This window comes from Lethenteron reissneri, chromosome 64 (assembly GCF_015708825.2).
Source record: "Lethenteron reissneri isolate LAM-NWPU_2019-01 chromosome 64, ASM1570882v1, whole genome shotgun sequence".
NCBI classification, from domain to species: domain Eukaryota; kingdom Metazoa; phylum Chordata; class Hyperoartia; order Petromyzontiformes; family Petromyzontidae; genus Lethenteron; species Lethenteron reissneri.
In genome coordinates this window covers 2,792,322-2,815,348 of record NC_083842.1, presented here as the reverse complement: position 1 = coordinate 2,815,348, position 23,027 = coordinate 2,792,322, and the positions used below count along the sequence as shown (strand labels likewise).

The 23,027-nt window shown below is 41.3% G+C and overlaps 1 protein-coding gene across 1 annotated transcript in view; it reads right to left on the bottom strand.

The window, feature by feature from the left end:
* The window catches only part of LOC133359271 (protein unc-13 homolog A-like), a 246,827-nt gene that overhangs the window by 77,886 nt on the left and 145,914 nt on the right, over positions 1 to 23,027 (bottom strand). The window contains 3 exon segments of the mRNA XM_061577750.1: positions 812 to 949; positions 6,164 to 6,253; positions 10,757 to 10,825. Coding sequence (XP_061433734.1) covers positions 812 to 949; positions 6,164 to 6,253; positions 10,757 to 10,825 — 297 coding nt within the window.

Sequence of the window (23,027 nt, the reverse complement as noted above, 5' to 3'; positions counted from 1 at the left end):
GGACACATCGAGGTTTTGCGTGTTAAATGACCGACTGACGAGACTGACAGATGCACCACCTGCGCTCCCCACTTGATCAATTCACGGTCTTTTAGCCACCCGGCGCTCTGCTCATTATTGTGCTGGAGGGTGGTTACCGCCAACTGCCCAGTGGCATCTTTCACGAGCTCCTTACGCAGACGCCGATCTTGATGCCGCAACATTATTTGGTAATACTATGTTGGCAGTGGTGCACAAGCACAAATAGCAAAAAATCTCAATGCATTTATTCATAACACTGCTTCATCTATTTTTCTTATACGGCAGTGGTAACGAGTTGAGATATTTTATTGGTACTGCGAGTACCAGTCATCGGCAAGTCTACTCAGCTCCAAGTCAATCTCCACCTCCAAGTAGCATGGTTGGCTACATATGGTGTGAAAGAAGTTCAACATACATATCAGCCAATCTCTTCCCTGGCCTGTGTCATGTCCAGTCAAGAGGTCCACAATTTGCAAGGTACAGGACACGATTGTGGCCGAGAAGACCCAACGTTTGTGTGGTTAGGCAGCTTTCACACTGAATTATCCAGCCAACAAAACTACAATCCTGCTATACTGAAATGGAGTTTTTACACCAAACTAGCGCTGGCTATGAACACACTGCCTAGGCAGATTAACGAATCCATTCTCTCAACAACCACTCCATTATTCCTTTATAGTTGAGGGGCTGGAGAGTTTGATGACACAAAATGACAATCTTCAGATGCAGTAAAATAGTTTCCAACTGTTTGTAAAAATAAGCAGAAATTATCAAAAGATGGTTAAGGTACCTGGTCTGCAGATTGGTATTCTTGGCTGTATAGCTCGTGGCAGTTGGCAAATATGTATTCGTACGTTGAGCTGAGTGAGTTCTTCACACAGTCCTTCACCACAGTGCTGGCACGTGGGGGACTCTGCAGGTCCTGTACCTAGAAACACATGAACCATTTTAACACGTAGGCTTTCGCGACCAATATCATTCGTAAGAGTTTTTTTTTGGGTTAGATCGCGTAAATATGTAAATGTGTCGTTAAAACCCGCCACCACCCGACACAGACAACTAGTAAGCTAGTTGTAATTACTGGCGAAACGCCGTACTAAGATTGTAAATATTGTGGCTTGGCCCTCCAACATACCGCTGTAGTGCTGTACTAGTAACGAATTGGCCACGTTCTGTTTACGTGACAACCCTTACTAGTTGGCTGTGTCGGGTGGTGGCGGGTTTTAATTACACATTTATATATTTACACGATCTAACCCAAAAAAAAACTCTATTATACATTAATCATTATTGACACGTTTTCCTGAAACACACATGATTGCATAGAACAATGACAACGATAGAAAGCAAACTATGTATGTAACCATGGACTCTGAATAATTTTATATATAAGCAAGTCTTATAATGATTGTAGCATACATCATGATGGTCATGCAGACCACACAAGTTGTATTAAAATGATGACAAATAGACTGAAAATTCATAGCGGTGCATTTACTAAATTATTGTCTTTTATCAAAGCAATCACAATTGAGCTCATAATAAATGGCTGCATCCGACCAAAGCCCTATATTTGAGTGATATTGGCTGCACATGATAAGAATGAGTAATGATTCATGTGGCGATATAATGACTGATTAATTGTGTGCTTGTGTTCTGCCACTAAGTGGTGCAACACATACACTAGGGACCAAATTCAAGCAGAGGAGAATTTAATGTTGCTGTTTTGTTTAATGAATCTTCTGTTCAGCAGTCTATAACACATTTCTGGAGGAAAAACACATCGGACTCAACTAACAAACACAATTTCCTAAAAATCTGCAAAAATAGAAAGGGCGGGGCCACATTTGCAAACAGAAAGCGGTGGCCAACCACAATATGGAAGCAAGGCAATGAGAATCTGTGATGATGTCACAAGGTCAGAGCACAGTCCCCACTGGATTGACCGTTGACCCTACCGATTATACTTCAATATTGGAGCTGACGTTCCGCCCTGATTGTCTCAGCCTGGATCTTTTCAAATTGTTTCCAGCCGAATATCTCTTAACCAAGATTTGTTGGCAAGAAGTCTGCACTTCATCAACATCCCCTGCTAAAGTATACGGTAATTATATCATGACATTATGCTTAATAAGAATGTCCATAATCTTGCAGGATCTCTTCCCTTCCATTACATATATTTGTATCCACAATTTTCTTACCCCTGCTGCTACTGAAACCATATGCGATGCTCTCGTCTCGTCTCACTGACAATCTTCGAAGGTGGACATATATCCCTTGATGGAAAAGTCCAGATGATCCAAACATCAGACTTACTTTTGCATCTGCAAAAATGACCACATGTCCCCGAGTCCCAAATCTGTTCACTGGCTACCAATTCAATATATAAGCAACTGAAATATTGTTATCACAGTTTTGAAATTATTCATTGTCTCCCTCCAGCCTATCTCTCCTGCACTCTCACTCTACTCTCCTGTTCCTACACTTCACTCAACGCATTTTGGTGGAACCCAAAAACAATCTCCAAACTTTGGCAATCACCTGATGATACTAGTTGTAATTAAAGGTGAAACGTCATACTCGAATTTCAAATGTTGTGGATTTACTCTCCATGACACCGGTGTTGCTGTACTCGTAACGAATTGGCATGTTTTATTTGCGTGACAAACCTTACTAGTTGGCTGTGTCGGGTAGTGGTGGCTTTAACGACGCATTTATATTCACGCGATCAAACCCAAACACTTCTATTATGGATAATGGTCGCGAAAGCCTCCTAAGCGTTAAACTGGGAGGTCACTCCTCCTCTGATGGCCCTTTAAATTGGAATACTCTCCCTCTAGTTGGCTGCACTGCTGATTCTCCCCCTCTCAGTCCAGACTGAAGATCTTCCTCCTCTCTTCTGCTATCGACTAGTTCATTAAAAATGACACTCCCGAATTTTTTACCAACTCTTTGCCCTTAGATTTCCATCCAAATAATCACCCCTCTCATTCTTACTCTGGATGCATACATTAGAGATGTTATTAATGAAATCATTAAACGTTACAATTCTCCTTTCTGTGTGGGGCCTAAGGTGCCTTAAATCGTTTGTACACAGTGTGCCACACCGCTGCATTCAGATAATGGGGAAATTAAATTTATCAATGGCATATTAATGATAACATTTTACTAAGTGGTGTGCATTTTATTAACTCCTGATGAATGAACAGTTCAGGGGAAAGATGACTGAATCGGTAGTGTAGTAGAATCATTGCAGTCAATGCCAACACACAGTGTCATCAGCATAGAAATTACGGTTAACGTTGAAGCCAGAAATAATTTTGCCAAGTGGGCGGAGATGGAGTAGAGCAGTGGACAGATGACTGGGTCTCGAAGAACACCATAAGTGTAAGGGAATCTAATACGAGGATAACCCTTTCGTGCAGACATGGAAAGAGTGGGATTAAAATTCAGAGTGGAGCCAGGAAAAACAGTGTACCAGATATACATAGTCGAGTAGGCCATTACAGAAGATGGAATGATTGATACTAGTGGCAGCAGAGGGGTATAAAAGAGCCTGGGTGGAGAAAGAACCACCAATTACAGAGGAAGGGCATTGACTATAGGCAAAAAGGCTGTTTCAGTTGAATGCCCTTGGAGGAGACAAAGGTGAGTGGATAAGTGGGATAAAATTACCGCTCAAATCCTTTTCTGAGGAAATTAAGTTTAGGAATCGGGTGACAGCTTGTTGGGGTGCTAAATCCACGGAGGTATTTTTTTTCTCCAATGCGAGTGACAGCAGCTGCTATTAGACTTAAGGAAACAGTACCGGACATTAAAACAACGTTAGACGAGGATGCTTTATCGGATACTAGAGTGAGCCGGCTGTAAAGGATGTGCACTTTTAGCAAGAGGATCAAGAACAATGTTGGCAGTAATTGTCTCTCAGTGATTGATGGGGAAAACATCAGCTGTAGGTGGTCAAAACTCTAACAGAGCAGAGTCAAATCCTATTTCCTGTGTTTTATTTCCTACTTTTCAGAGAAATAACAAGCACATTCATCAACACCAAACAGTGTAAGAATTAACAAAACAAAACAGGTTCTGAGTCTATAAGGAGATGCTTTGGCTAAATAAATTTACTTTGCATTGCCACTACAAATATAAATCAAAAGAGCAAAAATCAGTTTTAGCTTTTATAGGAACTTTCTGGTAGGATTTTATGTGTGCCTTTCAGGTCTGGTAATATACTAGGAGCTCCATTTTTTGCTAACGTCTCCCTAGGCACCAGTATTTTTTATTTAATGGAGAGCTTCAGTGTACCGCCATACAGCAAAGGAGCACAACGATGATAAACTTCATTGCAGCATATATATATCATCATCACCACCATCCATCCATGGCAGAAGATCACTGGAGCGCTAAGCTGCAGATAAATGTGGCAACAGTAGGAATTGCCGCACAACTCCAGTAATCTGTGGAGAAGCCACGAATACTTGGAGTGTTTACATATTCACGCCTAAGGGGTGTTTCAATGTAATAATATGGTGTAATACACTGCACAATTAAATTATAACAATCAAAATGGAGTATAATAACAATTACAGAATGCCATAATACGAGTCGAGGCACACAGCCAAAGGCTTATTATGCACCCTCCAATATTCCACTCTCCCTTTTACCTCCCCCCAAATGAATCCAAAGTTCTTCCTATTATCAACGCGATATCTCTCTATTATCTGAGCCTGTGTACAGATGATAGGAGTAACCCTTACAGTGCCAGCAAATTCATGTTTGTTATCTCCACTTTGCCACTTCGACAAATTAATGATGATCCTCATAGCATTGCTGATGGCTATGAAGAATGTTGCTGTTATTGCTGCTGCTATTGAAGTTCATGATGTTGTTGCAGATTATGTTATTTTAGTGTCATTTATTTAGAGATAATACTTAAAAACTGTGGAAATCAAATTTTGTGAGCATGCCTAGGCAAATAGGTATTAGCTGTTGGGCTGTTCAGATAAAATTCACGTAAACTCTACAAACATATAAAATATTAAGAGTGAGACATTCATACCAAATGACAGCCACTTTCATTGCATCAAAGTAGCATCATTTAACAAAAACTCGGGGAGTTATAATGATTCAAAACATCACGTGGTATTGATATATTACCAATCAATTCCAAGCCTTCACTCCAAAATACAAGTTGCCTGACACAGCTAGCAAGCCTGATTAACTCATCGTACGAGAAATACACACACACATTGTGTACACATACTTTAAATCATGAGTTCCTCCTCTTTCAACAACTCCACTCACCATCTCACCTCTCGTTGCACCAAGTTATACATTTCAGCACAACCGTTATACCTCACCCATCTTCACAGCCACGCCAGCTCCTGCAGCACCCAATCACTTTCTCCCTTATCATAGAACCTCCAAGTATCATTTCATTCTACCTGCTCATTTCCCATTTATAATCCCAATAATGCCCTTCTTCACACCATGTTAAAACATTCTAGGCAGCCTTTCCCCTTCCATTATACGCAATCCCCATCTCAGGTGAGGCAGAAATGCAATGCATATTTGGTATTATTTCAAACAAGAATGGCACAGAATTGTGTATATTCTGTGAATGTATGTTTAAATGTACCTTGTCCTAATTATTACCAGATGGCGTTTGTATAAAACTAAACTATAACTAAACTTTATCAGGGAAGGCCCACTGAGCTATGTAGCTCTTTTTCATAAGCGACCTGGCCACAAATGATAGCTCAACGAAGTGGCTCATCATGTGGAAATTTATAGCAGCCAAATACTCAAAACGCACGTTGATTCTAAATGTGGAAGGAAAAACTGGCAGACCAGGATAAAAATCTACGCGAGCATGGGGAGAACATGCCAACTCCAAATATATACAGGCGTCAGGTCGGAATGGAACCCATGACTTCCTGTATACCGGGCGAGCGAGCTAGTTAAAATCTTGCCACCATGGCACCCAATCATGTTAGTTCAAACATCTTTGCATGTTTTCATGAGATTGTAGTGGAATATTGTTCAAATTGTTTAATTATCGGGGCACATCTTTTATACAATTAGTATTTTACAGTTGCCAACAGGTTGTGCTTTGGTTTAGATTGAGTGACAGCAGGCTTCTTACCTTCATGCGGAAGAACGTGATGCTGGTGAGGAGATCCACAGTGGACTTGAGGTCCTGCAGCCTCTCTCGGTTACTGGCTGGAAAGTTATTCTGCAGAAAATAATGAAAATAAAATAACAATATCAACTTGTAATATGCACAGCATTCGCTCCCCCTCAAAAAGAACAACTCAGAGGCACAACGAGAAAATTATCAATTAAAATTTACTGCCATTTTTATCCATAGTTATTACAGGCATTAGACTACGATGGTTTGTATCGAATAATGGGCTTTAACTTGGCTATAAAGGTAATATATTACTTTTCCAATAACATCACTTTGTAATTGTACCAAATTATAGCATTTATGTACAGCTACATATAAAGCTTATTGTTGGGCACACACTGACACGTGTGCAATGTACAGTAACATTTTACTCGATTTAAATATTTAATCTATGGTCATAATTATTATGAAATTAAATATATTTGCAGTCAAAATTACCTGCTATTGATTTTTATTATTCCGTATTATGTTAGTAATATCACTGTTATTGGCACTTAAAAATAACAGCATACAGTCATCCTTGATTATCATGAAAACCACGATTTTTAAAAGCAGATGGTGAAATCGGACATGGTAAGGCATCACAGACCAACCAATATATTTATACACAATAGAGATGTATAAATCCAACAATCACAACACCTTTTATGAGGAGAAGTGAATCTTCTTTTTTATTCTTGTCACATCTTGCCACCACAGTCATATGTCCATCCGTATAGGGCACATGCTATGGCCAAGTCTGTAGCCCTGGTATTGTCCTTAGCCCACTAATTGCATGAAATGTTGTTGTGTCTCTTCCATATATGTGGATATGTTACGAGGAACCGGGTAGCATGCAGGTTGTTGGAGAGGGTTTGCCAGATCTTACTCAAATTTGTAGATTCTTTCAGGGCTTGATAGTCCAATATATTGCTGTGTTTTTGTGTCGATGCATCTCTCTGCCTCTTGCTATGTATCTGTGTCTGTTGCTGTGTCTTTTTTCTCCATGGCTATTTGTATATCCCTGTGCCCCTCTCCGTATCTCTCAGTCATCTTGCGTCTGTGTAAATCTATATTTCTCTCCATGGTTCTTTATCTTTCACCCGATTTATGTCTGTGTCCCTCTGCATATATCTCACTTTCACTCTGTGTATCCACGTCTCACCTTGTCTCTTTATCTGCCTACTTGTCTGTTGTCTGCATCTGTTTGTCTTTCTAATGTCTCCCTCTCTATGACCTCTATCTTTCTCAGTGCATCTCCCCATGTCTCACTGTATCTCTATGTATCTCTTTGGTTTATGTCTTTCTGTGTGTCTCCATATATGTCTGTGTATCTTTATCCGTGGCTCTGTCTCTCCTCTCTTTCCATGTCTTTGTGTCTTACTCCGTGTCTGTGCTTTTGTGTATCACTGGCTCTCAGGATGTCGCTTTATCTTTTCCCATATTTCTGCCGCTGTCTGTCTCTCTGTATCCCTATACAGGCGAGTCTTGCTCAACAAGCGTTATTTTTATGAAAATTTGCTATAACGAGGAATTTGAATGTAGACCCATTTATTCGCAAAACGAGCGAATGTTTGCTTAGCGAGCTGAGACCGGTCAATGCATATGCGCCCGTGGTGGCCATAGCTGTTTGTCTACCAGCTCTCCTGTACTGTGCCCGCATGTTTCGTTGTGTGGGAAAAGGGGGCCTCTCTTGGTGGCACTGTAATGGGTGGGTGGCAGCGCTAATTAATTGCAGATGCTGAGGACAGGAGGTCGAGTTCCATCTCGCATCCCCGCATCGTGACGATGAACCCAGCAGACCTGGGTCGATTCTGAGCCACGGCTAGCATCAATGGCGAGTTATATTTGAACCAGCAGTCCTGCATGACCCCTATTGCTCCCCCGACCCACTAACATCTGCCCTTCAAATAACATAAATGTCAGGCACCTGCAAGCACTGTGGTTATTCATGTGTGATAAGTGTTAGATTCGAATTTGTATTACTTTATTTAAAAAAATATTCCACGGGTTTTTGCTTACGGAGCAAATTTTACCTAACTTATCTCACTTGTTAAGCGAGACACGCCTGGATATCTATTTTTATCTCTCTGTATCTTTCTCTGTCTCCCCTTTTCTCTCTACTGCATGCAGCACTGGGGCCTCAATTTAACATCGTGCACTGCTCTCTATATATTTATGTCTGTTCGTGTCTTTCTGTGCCCCTCTCTACACTTCTCTGTCTGATTGTTGCTCGTCATGTATTTTTACGTGCTCCATGTCTCTCTGTGTATCTCTATTTCTGCATAATAAATGTCTCTCCTTCTCCCCGTGTTTCTTTATGTCTGTGTTTCTGTTTCTCTATGTGTTTAATAACCCCCCTCCCCCCAACACTTAGTAACTATCTTGCTCTTAAAAGTTAGGGGGTAGATTATGATACAGAGAGCAAAGGGTGACTTGACGAAAACTCTTAAATCCTCAATGAAAACTGTGCAGTTTTAGCTGGGATACATGTGACTTGGGTGTGCAATCTGTTAATGGTCGTCTCAGCTGCCAGAACATTGGGCAGCCTTTTACAATGAGTCATTAGCAGCACAAATTTCAGACATTTTTGCAGCAAGCATTTCCATTATTAATTTTATTGCCATGCTTAACCAGCAGCTGCTTCCTGCTTGTATGTGAACTGGAAAGCCTCCAGCTTATAGAGGATCTGGACTCATGTCTTCTCCCAAAGCCAAACTGCAAGTCCAGGCAGGCACTCTTCTGTTTTGCTGTGGACTTACGAGGAAAGGCTCACGGAGCTTTTTATATTTTTTTCAGAAGCGACCTGGCTACAAATGATAGCTCAACAAACTGGCTTATGTGGAAATGTATAGCAGCCAAATAATCTAAACAATCTAAAAACCAGTTACCAAGAGAAAAAAATCCATGTGACCACGGGGAGAACATGCAAACTCCAAATATACAGGTGTCAGGGTTGGGATCGAACCCACGACCATCTGCATACCAGGCGAGGGAGATAACTTCTCGCCACACCTTGCAGTATGCCAAAATAATTTTCCAAGGTTGCCAAAACATTTTCAAGATAAAGGAATATAATAATGGAAAAGTAAATAAGGTTTGCCTAATAATGTGCACACATGGAGTGAAGAGCAAACAATTGGGAGCCCAGAGAAGCAATTTAATGGCATGTCAGGTTTATTCAATTTGTATATGTGTTGAACTTCTTTCAGACCGTACATATCCAATGGTGCTAATCGGAGGTGCAGAGGAAGGACAACAAACTACACACAGCACAGTTTTGTAGGTAAACAAAAATCAAAGTGATTTCCTGCTGAAATGAGCATTGAGGTAGGTAATGCCCATCTCCGGTTTACAGCCCTGAGCCAAGAGTGGAAATTGCAATTACCTACGGTATGAGCAAGTCCAATTGCACAACCACTATTGATTTACTCACAAAGTACGAATTTTGTAGATCCCAAAGGAATACAAATTCTCCAACCAGGATTTGAACTTAAAGATCCTGATTATATTGCTACTGAAGCCATTCCAACATTGGAGTCACATGATGGTCCTGCCTGCTTAAATGTAACATGTATTAATGCAAACTGACCCAGTGTATTTTCTGCCAAATATGCTTTATATAAGATTTTCTTAACTTAAGAACTACAATATGGACAGTCCAGATGTAAAACAAATTTAAAACTAAAAAAAAATATTGTCACTTTCTCGATCTGATATTTTAAATATTTTACCATGATTAGATTAACTAATTTGCCTACAACCATGTATTCTGAAGCTGCTCCACCATGTGTGAGATTGATGCTGTGGTGGCGCAGTCAACTCATAATTTGAAAAAGGTGAAAAATGAAATCCTGGTAAGGGATCCACCAAAATTATAATCTCTCTGCAGTCGATACACTAAGTATCACTTCGAGATATATGGGTGGTGAACCTAGAAATTCAGCACCGACAATAGGAATTTGTAATTATATTAACAGTTACCTGATATAAACAGTGCCCCAATGTAATTTGAGTAGGATGACAACTTCAATTTATCTGTGTTTTTTTGTTTCTGGTGATCATTACATAATCGTGGCAATGAGGGCCTGTGGGAGATGGAGGGACCGACTTAACAGTATTGCACGGACCTATAGACAATTCTACAATACAGCACACAACACGGAATACAGTACATCCAGTAAGCACTGTTGTTTTTTGGTTCATAGGATAAAGCGCGCACGCATTGATCACACTGAATACATGTGCGCATGCACACAGAATTGTTGTTGATTTGTTACGTGGGGTTCCCAATAGCGGCAAGCCGCACCGTTCATCTTGCCGGACCAGGCCCCCCCCACCTCCCTTATTTGCTTGGCCAGCGAAGGTTTAACTGACTAGACAAAAACTGTTCAAAATACAGCAGTTCACTTTTGAACACACCTAACATTAGCGTTGACAAAACCTCTCACGATTATATTTTGTAGGATTTATTTGAGTGTGTGTTTAAATGTAGTTTTCCTTAAACAAGGGTGGCTAACCCTGAGAAAAGTGAAGTAATCGACGGTGTGGACAGGACGAAGGACTCACCCGATACATGGACAGGTCAATACGGAGAGAGTTGTGGAGCTGATCCAAAAGCTTGACAAATCTGTCTTTCTGAAGCAAGAAAAACAGAAAAAAACACTGTAATGCCAGGGCTCATATTGTACCATGTACACACAACAGATGATTACGCACGTCAGGGATATTCTTACGTGAAAATAGATCTTTGAGTTTAAGTGCAAACATGGAAACTAATGCAGAAGCATTTCCATTCATTTTATCTTACACATATTGCAGAATATTCCGGAACTATTAGATATGACCTTGTCTTCTCTATAATAATGTTTTTTTGTCAGGACAAACTAATCAATTAATCATTGCGCCACAATAAGTGCCATCGTCCTTTGGGCATCGCTGCCTCTTTTGACAAAAAGACATGTATCATCGTTAATAATGATAATACGTGTTATGATTCACCAATTCAATTGTAGTTATTCTTCAAGATGGAATGCGTCTTGTGTTATCCACAATGGTCTACCTCTGTGCGTGATTTAGACATCCATGGTATTTTTGCAGCAGCCGTAGCTGTGACAATTCCCCAAAGAAGTATGAAAGGAGAGAAAGTAATCACCTGTACAAAGTGACTCAGGGTTGAGTCCTCTAACTATTCAAGTGTCCACCTGCCTTCTGCATCTCAACGAGCTGAAAATTTTCAGCAGTAGCAGTGGCGTAGTGGTTTGCCATGAACCCAGTGATCTGTGGTTGATTCCCATGCAAGGTAACAAACCAGTCCTACTCCCCCCACCCCCACCGACCACCTTCACCAACTCGCAATGACCTGCATGGTGAAGTATGATCAAACAGCCCCACCCCTATGACCAACAAGGCATGGAGAAGCCTTCTTTCAGTGATGGATAGAGATAGGGATATACGTAGTACACATTAATAAGAGGGCTCATTTTGGATGCTATAGGTCGTGAATGAATTACAAATACACTTTGTCAAAGGCAGATGATCAATTAATACACGGACAAGCATCACAAAACCTGTTAGAAGGCTGGCAGAGTTAAACAATAATAAGGTTCCAGCTTATTGAAATAAAAACATGTCACATGCACAATTTTCACTGACATCAATGACTAACTCTGAGCTGTATGTCAGTGTTAGCAAAGGGGTGCCCATTCCTGATGTAATGTAGGCTTTGGCCTGGGTGCTATCACAGACATTAAGGCACCAACGAGGCAATATTATCAATTATGATTAAGCACACACTGTGAATTTCAAGCCCTGGTAGGCCATCCCAAAGTTAAAGATGTTATTCTAAGACATTAGATATTGGGAAGACTCTGGGGTGATTCAAGAGACAATTGGAACAACAGGGGATTAAATGAAGCATCGTAACGTGCACAAAATGAACATTTTTCACGATCAAAAATCTGTACCTACAGTTGTGAGCAGCCACGTAACAATGAATGGGGTGGGGATAAAACTGGCACATTAGAAAAACACCCTAGCCGAGAGCTTGAAGGAAATTACATTGTTAGAATAACCAAACTTTGAAAACAGTAATGATCAAAGCACTGAAGTGCCAATGTATATTAATATGTACGAGCAGATTTTCAAATAGTATAGTATATTATATATACACATCAAAGTCTGTCTGTCTTCCGAATACAAATTCACACCATTAAAGCTATCGCTATATCATTTGGTACCCCATTGTGGCACGTTGCATTACATTGATTACAGTCCCCGTGGCACAGCAACATCTTAAGAGTTCCTGTAACGCCATTGAACCCCACATGAATAAAATGATTGAGCCACTCTACACTCACAAACGTTACCCGGGCAACGCTGGGTATTTCCTGCTAGTAACTGATATAAGAACACCGTACATAGGCAGTTCTGAGATAAGGAACACGTCGTTACATAGCGATGTCGGGGCGTAATGTTGAGGGCAACGTCTGATACAATTGTAGTGGGTTCAACCGAGTCGCACACTTAGACTTGGAGGCAGCACATTTATTTAGTTCCAAGACACGGGGTAAACTTTCCCCTTAACACGATAATAACCTAAGGTGGTGAACACCCGGCTAACTACACTAGTTACCACGTAACTGTTAACTACGGACCCGGGACCAACAGCATACTGCCCGGCTCCACGTGCTGGAAGATTCATAGAACGGAGATCGTAGACGAAGGGTTTCTTTCCCGGGACGAACAACCCCGGTCCCTCTCGGGAGCCGGCTTAGATTCTTTGCGGTGAGGCCGGCTCCACCCTTGGCCACGTCCACCTTCCAGAACCATCAGGAAGAACCTGGGTCCCAATCATGTGACTCTCCTAGCCCCCTCTTGGGCCCCCTCCCCCCTCATCTCAACCGGTCACGTGTCCTCCCGAGTCAACCAGAGTGCCATGACCTCACACGACTTTCCCCTTAGGTCGGCACACACACACTGTGCCCTCGAGGGCCTGGCACTGCACTCACAGCATGGTGCTATCCAGCGATGTTATACCACGTACACCATGCCCCTCTAGGGCGGGTACTGCACCCACAATATGGTGACATTCAACGATGTCGCTACACAAGCACACTATTGCGGATCTAAGCACCCATGGCCTTGCTCCCAAGGGATATGATTATATACAGCTGCTTCTTTACTTTATAAGGCTGAAAAGTAAAGAAGCCAGGAGATTTAAAACGTAATAATGCACTTCTATCAGCACTCGAGAGACCGAAAAGGAATGGGCTATTTTGTTTGCTACTGTGAGGGGAAGGAAGAGAGGTGAGCCTGAACCATCGCTCCTGTCACTTTGACTGAAAGAGCAATTTAAAGAGAAGCCACAACGGGGCTCTTGCTGGTGCAGAGAAATGTGTCACCAACCACTGTTGGGACCTTCTGCATCAGTTGGAAGTCCAGCAGATCTCCATTTGAGTCGTGTGGTGACAATTTATAAATTGTGCTCAGTGCTTCATTTCAGCCAGAAGAGTCAGGAACGCTCTTCTGGGAATTTTGGTACACTACATCCATCTCGTGTTATTTTGTCTTCCATATGGTGGTGTGTGTGATGGTGTTCAAACCTGCTTATAGGATTAGAGGAATATAATTTACGATAACAGAAGATTCTTAATTGATGTGCCTTACACTCTAGTGGTAAGTTCCTTAAGTTAATTCTAGATTTGAAGCTTTCGTGACTGCAAAGATTCATATTTTTAGGTTTTTTCGGTTAAGTCACGTAAGTAAAACATCAAAATAAAAATAAAATGAAAATAAAAATCACGACGTTTCGGAGGCAACACAAGTCTCCGTCATCAGGTGGGACCGTCACAGCTGAATTAGCTGCATCAAGTGAAGCAATGATTCAAGATGTAATCCCTTATAAGCAAGTTGAAGGGAGGTGGAGAGGGGGGGGGAGAGCTTATCAGACTGTGGTAGCCAATGAATGGAAACGTATCGGGAGGGGGAGGAGCGGTGATCAAAGACTGCACGCAGTGCTCAACACAATGAATGGAAACGTATCGGGAGGGAGGAGGTCCCACCTGATGACGGAGACTTGTGTTGCCTCCGAAACGTCGTGATTTTTATTTTCATTTTATTTTTATTTTGATGTTTTACTTACGTGACTTAACCGGAAAAAACCTAAAAATATGAATTCCTTAAGTTAGTAACCCCTACACACCAAGCCAGTTTAACACGTAGGCGTGTGCGACCAATATTATCAATAATACATGTTTTTTTGGGCGGGTTAGATCGCGTAAATATAAATGTGTCGTTAAACCCACCACCACCCGACACAGGCAATTAGAAAGGTTTGTCACATAAACAAAACATGCCAATTAGTTACTTGTACAGCACACCGATGTGTTGGAGAGTGAATCCACAATATTTACAATCTCAGTACAATGTTTCGGCAGTAATTACAATTAGCATCATCAGTTTTGTGGAGAAATCCTCCTGTTTCGTTCTTAAATAAAGAGATAGATGTGATGTCGTCATTTGTAAGCCCCCTACGTGCAAAGGCAAGAGGGGGGGGGGGGTTAATGAATGCAAATAAGCCAGACAAGCAGTGTCCAGAAAATATTTAATTATAAATGATGCTGCTATGTCTGTCACTGTTTCCAGCTCAACTCTCTTCAGAGGTCTGACAACTAAATTGACACTGATCCCACCAATTGATATGAAAATAACATGTGTGTATGTTGAACTTCTTTCGCACCAAATACGTAGCCAACCATGCTAATCGGAGGCGTGGGAGGACAACAAACTAAGCACATGCTGATCATTGTATTCTGTCAATACAAGAGTTAACATTATGGCCACAGCTCCAAGACATCAATTCAACACAAAGTGCTTTTTTGGGCACCAACCAATGCTTTATTTTCAGTACAGGTCATTTAGTTAGTGGTGTTGTGTGTGAGAAGTTCACTGTAACAGACTAATTCAGGTGGTAGAGTTATGAATGTACCCATGTAGGATGGTGGAGAGACATACTTTGCATGGTCATTAGTTTGCATTACTTGTCCAACCAATCCACTTCTGGATAAGGCCACTGATGTAAGTCACGTCCAGGAATCTAACTCAAGACGCTGGGGTGGTAACACAGTGTGATACCCACTGCGACACTTCTCCACCACACAGGGTCTTTAAGAGGCATCCAACCAAACCGGTGACCTCTGACAACTAACATAGTTTCAGAATTCTGTTCTTTTGTTCCATCCAGTCCCTATGACATCGTCATCTTGATTTATTGCTCAGTAACTTTTTGTTACATTCTCATTACCATTTAACTTTCAGAACACGTACAGGGGCAAGTCGCCAGGGTGTAACCATGCTACATTCACTTTGGCAAGCGTGATTCCAGACTTTTGACTCACCTTCTATTTGTATGGTGTTATGTGGATGGTTTAAAGGTTGACACACAAATGTGGCAGTATATTACTTACATATAAATTGTCCATATATATAAGTGCCATCTTGCCTGGAAGAATATATGAAGTTTTTCTTAATTTACACATTTCTACGAAGACATATTTTGTAATTGTATTTATATAATAGTTATATCATGTATATTTCGATATATAAACTGGTCCAGAGTTTCCTTTTATTTAACCAATTCTAATGACATTATGAAATCTTAGAAAACCTTGTGGTTGATGGAATGTGGAAAAAAATGTGCTTTTCTGATGTTGAGGGATAGACTACATGAAGGCATATTGTCTGCTTATTTATTGTTCATATTATCCATGATAATGCTAAAGATTATTTTGCATTATGTATAAAAACGTAATAAAGCATATCAACACATAGGTATAAAATAAAATGAATTAAATGTGATTTATTTTATTTAATACCTATGTGACTTTACCGAAATAACCAAAGAGTATGGATCTCTGCAAGTCACGAAAACTTCAAATCTAGATTCATATCAACACAACAAAGGTTTTGGGTATCAACAAAGATTTGTTCATGAAGCCATCCAGAAATATATAAACACAGACACAACTTTCAACCGAGAAGATGGGTGCAAACTGAGCAATCATTGGAAGGACGTTATTAACCAGGTAAAGTCATAACTGGCTGTGATGCTTCCATCCTACCTGCCTATGTTAGCAGATATTTCCGACTCTGAGTTATATTACCTTGTTAAATATATTTACATTAACAGGATAAATGTCTCACTAACATAGCTGCTGCTCCCTTTTCCTCGATGTGGCGGTGGCGCTCGTTGTTTAATCGGCTGAATGTCTCTCATTAACACAGCCACTGCTGCGGGAACCGTCTCACATTGACATGCTAATCTCCAATCTCGAGCAATACAGTGGCTTCTTCAGTACCGTAACCGTGGGGTTACATTAACAGACTGACATGCTAATCTCTAGCAATACAATGGCCGAGGTATACCTAGCTCTGCGATCTTACATTTACTTGTAAATTCCATCTCTAGTTCCGCCCACTTACCCCTTGGGTTGTACCCATCTCAAACCTTTAACACATTCCTGCGGAGGGAGCTGGTAGGAACGTTGGGTTGCTCGGTCAATGGTCAGGGTCAACGGCGGCGTGGTGTATTCCGCAATTATGGCCGACTGTGGGGGCGGGCACAAGCCGGCGTGAGTAGGTGAAACGTTGAGTTTTATAAGGGCACCACGGGGTGACCAGCCCCTCTCCACCCAGCCCCACCCCTCCCACCCAGCCCCTCCCCACCCTCCCCTCTCCACCCAGCCCCACCCCTCCCATTTTTAGATGCATGACGGACGGACACAATAATCCCCTGTGGGCTGGTGTAACCAGGAGGTTCCTACCAGTATAACCTATGGCTGCAGTAGCTCTATCTATATATTTCTTCCTCCCTCAGCAGTCCGCCTGCTGTATTTTTTCACCTGAAGACGATCGCTTGCAGTTGTGATCGAAACAATGTGATTTTTGAATTATTTTATTATTTGTCTAAAACGTGACTTTACCGAAAGACCCAAAGAGTACATATCGACACAAGGTAAACATTTGTAAGCTGTACATATTGAGCACTCTTCATCCATCCATTGAATTACTTTAAAATGCAATGAAATCCATTCCCCTCCGCGGTGGTAATCGTGCGGCACTCATTGGGAGCACCAGTGGCACTCAGTGGCGTCACTCGGGATGGTGTCACCCGGTGCGGTCCGCATCCCCCTCGTGACGCCACTGGTGGCGCTTACTCTCTCCTCCTGTCAGATCTGCAGCTCCACGTTGGAGACATTTTGCGAGTTAAACACACCCGCACTTTGTGCCTTACGGTCACACGAAACATGCTCTGGGGCTAATACCCACACGGAATATAACATGTTATTTATTAGTCATAAATGTATCCTTAAACAATGCATTATTGTATACATTGATAACCAATGATCTGGCGGTTGTTATTCATATAATTACTGCAGAACTCCTGTTATCCACTGTGATGTAGGGTGCAAACATCATGAATTATATTATCTGTGAATTTACTGCATTTAATCCTCGAAAAATGAACAACACCACTGCAGGAGATCAGTGCTCACAATAGAATGGCCACTACTTCAGTCATGGGTAAAGCGGTGTCCTTTCCAGTGTCCATTCAAATGTCATACTTCAAATGTCACATTCAAATGCTAATGACTTCCCTCATGTAGCCGGGAAGCAAGGTCCCGTCATGTATGCCCTGGAAGAGCACTGAAGCTGTTGGTGTGATCACCACGCTTAGGGGTCCCCCTATATTGCTACTCGTCATCATCCACATCTCCTCACTATCATTTGAATTAACACCACTTAACTTACTAAGCAGCGTCCATTCATGGGTGAAGCTGTGTTACATGTCTTGCCTTTTTATTGGCACTGAAAATTGATTTCTGCGCCTTGTTTGAAAAATTGTGCCTAAGCCATGGATATTGGGATCAATTTGCCGTGCGACTCCACATATCTGCGGAAAATCAGGGAAGATAGAAAGAATAGTGGCACGGATAATAGGAGTTTTCACGGACTCTCGCAGTGGGAAATAAAGTTGAGGATAAGAGTTCACACGTACATTATTACTGTAAATATTGGTTGCTTTTATAGTTGTAGTGATTGTTGCTGCTGTGAACTATTCTGCAGTGTTGTTGTGGTAGTCAGCTGTTGGGATGGTTAGTTGGTGTAGCTGTGGTTATTGTTTCTGTAGTGTGCTGCATGTGCAGTGTTGCTGTGGGGCTGGTAATGGGTGCGTTACTGCTATGGTGAACTATGTTTGCAGTGTTCTTGAAGTTGGATGCCATAGTGGTACACCTTGAATCCCTCCCTCACTTGATGCAGCAAATCTGGCTGTGACGGTCCCACCTGATGACGGAGACTTGTGTTGCCTCCGAAACGTCGTGATTTTTGTTTTATTTTTATTAATTTTAATTTCATTTTTTTACCTACGTGACTTTACCGAAAGAACTAAGAGTATGCCAGTGGTGTTTATTGTGGTAATTGTTGTTGAAGTGCACCGTGGTTGTAGCATTATTGTGGTGGTGTGTTGTTATGGTTAAAATTATAGTTATTGAAATGTAGTAAGCTGTGATTGCACTGTTCCTGTGTTAGTTGGTTGCTGGATTGGTTGTGATTCTAGTCTTGTTAAAGTGTTATTGTTTTTTAATTTGAAGAGGAAATGTTTTTACAGTAGTAAATAACAGATAATGTTAAGGTGGATAATATAATACTGCACTGCAAGAACAGTATTAACGCAGTATTTAATTGCTATGGCTGTCGTTGCTGTCGTCTTAAGTCTGTAATAATCTGTGATTTGGCGGTTGTCCTGCATGCGCCTGGTGCGTTTCCTTGTTGGGCTGGCAGCTTCACCAATCCACCTTTTCCAGTGCAGTGACCTCGGGTCAAAGACACCCTCGTCTCTGCAGCACATCAGCCAAACTCAGCAATCCCCCAGCTAGTTTGGTTCCATGGCAGTGAATAGGTAAATAAGCTGACGGTGCGAAGAATCACTGGTATGAACAGTACACATTCCGGATTTGACAACTCCTACACATGGGGACTCTGTCTTTGTGAATCGCATTAATTAAGGAACTGAGGAGGAACACATTGGGACATAGTTTGACTCTTTGAGGTCAGGAAGAAGAAATCAACTCCATACACTTAAATGAGAGCCACATTATCCATCAGAGGGAGATTTAAGAATTATGGAGGTGGATTCTCAGAACTAATCTAAATTCCCCTACCTCCTGTACTAGATCTTGTTTTATATTAATTGCCCTGTTCTTGCCTGCAATTATCTTTGTCCTCTTTTAGGCGATATTGAAGTGTAATGTAACTCACATTGCACCAGCCTGTGATCAATAAGCCTCTCGAATCACTACACATTCAAATCTATACTCCAACAACATGATGTGAAAATGCACAAGCAAACCAAATGTAGAAATAAACTAACCGATTTATGAGGGCAAAACATACATCATCATAATAGGTGATACCAATGCAAAGGAAGATAAATGATACAGTGATGAGAGGATGACTGGTCAATTTGGAGAGAGAGCCTCTACCAAAGTTTCAAACCAGCAGCGACTATAAGATAATGAACAACTGTGTTCAAAAAGGAGCTTAGAATATGGACATGTATAACACGTAGGCTTTCGCGACCAATGTTATTCATAATCAACGTTTTTGGGTTTAGATCGCGTTATTTATAAATGTGTCGTAACCCTCCACCACCCGACACGGCCAATCAGTAAAAATGTGTCACGTTGACAAAAGACAAATTAGTTCACTGCTTTAGCCCACCGGTGTGTTGTAAATGTTGTGGCTTCAGAGGTGCAGGGGAAGGACAGCAAACTAAAAGCTAAAAGCAGTTCTAAAGAAATGAGTTTTCAATCTATGAATAAGCAAATATGGAGAAAGTGGAAATAAACTGTACTTGTTCTCCATGGGCAAACCTCATGGGCAAAGCTACGATTTTCAGAGATGTCCCTGTGCTCGGTAAATCCATGACAATAATTAATCACAGGCAGATGCAATGCAAGTTAAACGTCATGAAATGACGTTACAAATCTAGCTCAGAATGAACACTAAATTAAGACGGCTTCAAATCAACAGAATCAACTGCAGAGAGCAGCAGAATGATTAAATATATCACCTACTTTAATAAAGAAATAACTAACATCGTAATCAAAAGGAATGAAAATACCAATCAAAACAAATAATACACTAAACTTTGTAAAACTATTAATATAATAATCCATATATAAATAAACACAACAATAATGTTTGAATGTCACAACAATAAATTAAAGCATGAACTTCCTCAATCGTGGCATGATGCCTCAATCACTCTTATATTAAAAAAGGTAGAGCTCACTAATTTCGAATCCATTAGCCTCTTATTGCATGAAACAACTTGTTCAAATAGTTCATAGAGAAGCACATTGAGGCCAACCATAACAGCAGGCTGGTTGAAAACATGCAATCAATCACATTCTAAAAAGACAAATACATATGAAATGCCATGATGCATGGCTTTTGTAGACTATGGACAGGAAATCTTGATTTGAAGCTTTCGTGACTGCAGTCACCCAAAATCTCACAAGGCACTAAAAGAAAAAATATGAAGATGTGTGTATAAAATGACAAACTATAGTTCACAAAAAGAATCAGGCAAGGTGATACTCTCGCATCGAGGCAATTCACACAAGAGGTTTCCATAAATAACTGAATTGGATAAATAATGGCACAAACACGAATGTGGAAAATATTCAGCATCTCAGATTCGCTGACGAAATTGTCATTCTAACAACAATTGTTAATGAACTACATTAAATGACTTAAGAATGTATCAAAGCAGAAAGAGAAAGGCTAAAATTAAATAAGATGAATGTACACCAGTTTCACCAGTTTCGCCAAACAAAAGGAAATTGTTGCAAGGGCAACTGGAAAACACAACAGAGTATATATATTTGGAGAAATTATTGAGGACTGGACCAGGATCAAAATAATCATTTTTAAACGAGGTAAATGAGAGCAGAATTTATTGATTTTGGAACTGAACTGAATAGAAGTAGCATTCCAATGGTGCTCACGAAGAAAGTTTTTAATCAGTGCATATTACATGCTAAGGCATGCATCAGAAACGTTGACTCTAACCAAGTACATGGGTCACAAACTGAAAAGTAAATAAAGCAAGAGGAAATGCGTGCTGAGAATAAAACTGAGACAGATAGAGGGAGGAACACATGGATCAGACAACAAAGACTAATTTACACACACAGTGTGAAATGTTAAGAAAAGTACGTGGGCTTGGGCAAGATATATCGTATGCTATAAAATAGACAAGACTGGCGATGAAATGGCAGCGAAACAAGGAGATGTGTCCAAGAGGACAACCACGCAGTGTCGTGGTCAGGTCATGCGCACGAGTGACATTGATTGCAGCATTGCAAGACCGTGGGCTATGGTGACGTGGGGGAGGATTGAAAATGGCTGTTGATGACTTATGTCCATCAACTTTGATAAGGCCCATACCGTATGTTGAATAGATCATTCTTGTTCAAGTAAAAAAAATTACATTCTTGATTTTGCAATGGTTTCCTACGTGTGTTTTTCCTGGGAAGTATGTTTTTTAATGTTTGAATACGTGCAGCTGGTTATGATATGAATCACAAACTAGAACACGAGTGAAGAAATGGGAACAAGACTGAAACGTGAGCACAGAAAGCACAGAAACATGTTGAGTTGCATGCTTGGAATATAATTGAGAAAGAGAAACATAGATTAGAAATGCAGTTTAAATACATCAAGTTGACTCTTAAGAAACGTAGGCTTTGGCAGGAGGGATGATGGCTGGTGATCGAGACTAACGATGGAAGGGAACGCAAGCAAGAGGGCAGCTTCCACGGAGATGGAGCAATGGAATCAACACGCGTGCAGGAGCTGGGTCGATTATTACATCGCACGACCAGGGGAGATGGTGATGGCTTGGGGAGGCCTTTATCCAGCAGTGGATTGATCATGACAGATAATATTCCCAGCCGGACAAGATCTTTTCACTCGTGTTTGATGTGACGTCGCGTGAAGCCATCTATATATATAAAATCGTGAATCTGTCTGTCTGTGTGTGTGTCTGTGTGTCGCCGGACCATACGCACTTTCATTGGACGGCGGTTGCCCCTGGCAACGGGTAGCGACGCCTTCGCCGCTTTCATTGGACGGCGGTTGCCCCTGGCAACGAGTAGCGACTCCTTCGCCGCGGCGTGGACGCCATTTTTTATTCCCGTTAAAAATAGGCGCACGCATTAACACGCGACTCTTACTTAAATTAATCACAGTTTCACGTCCTCTTCACTCCCCTCCCACCCCAATGTGTTCTATTACTATTATAGGCTCCGTAGATAATAAAATAATAGCGATTAGACAGTATTATTGTAGCGCGGGGGGAGGGGGGAACGCCACCCGTACCCTGCCTCTGCCGGGTGGCCAATTTAGGCGAGGCCGGAGGCTCTGCACGCTACTAGGCCTCGACACCCACCACGCGACTCTTGAGGTAAATTCATCAAAGTTTCACGTACTCTTCACTCCCCCCCCTCCACAATGTGTGCAATTAATATTACTTTTAAACCCAACGCGCCAAGAATCTATTCTTTTAATGGTCACTGTACAAATAGTCATTAAGCTGGGTGAGAGTACTGCCAGTCTATAATGTAGACTGTAGCCTGCTTATTAAATTGCCTGAGTGTACTGGCAGTCTATAATGTAGACTGTAGCCTGCTTATTAAGCTCCGTGAGCGTACTGCCACTCTATCATGTAGACTCTAGCCTGCTTATGAAGCTGAGTGGGTGTACTGGCTGT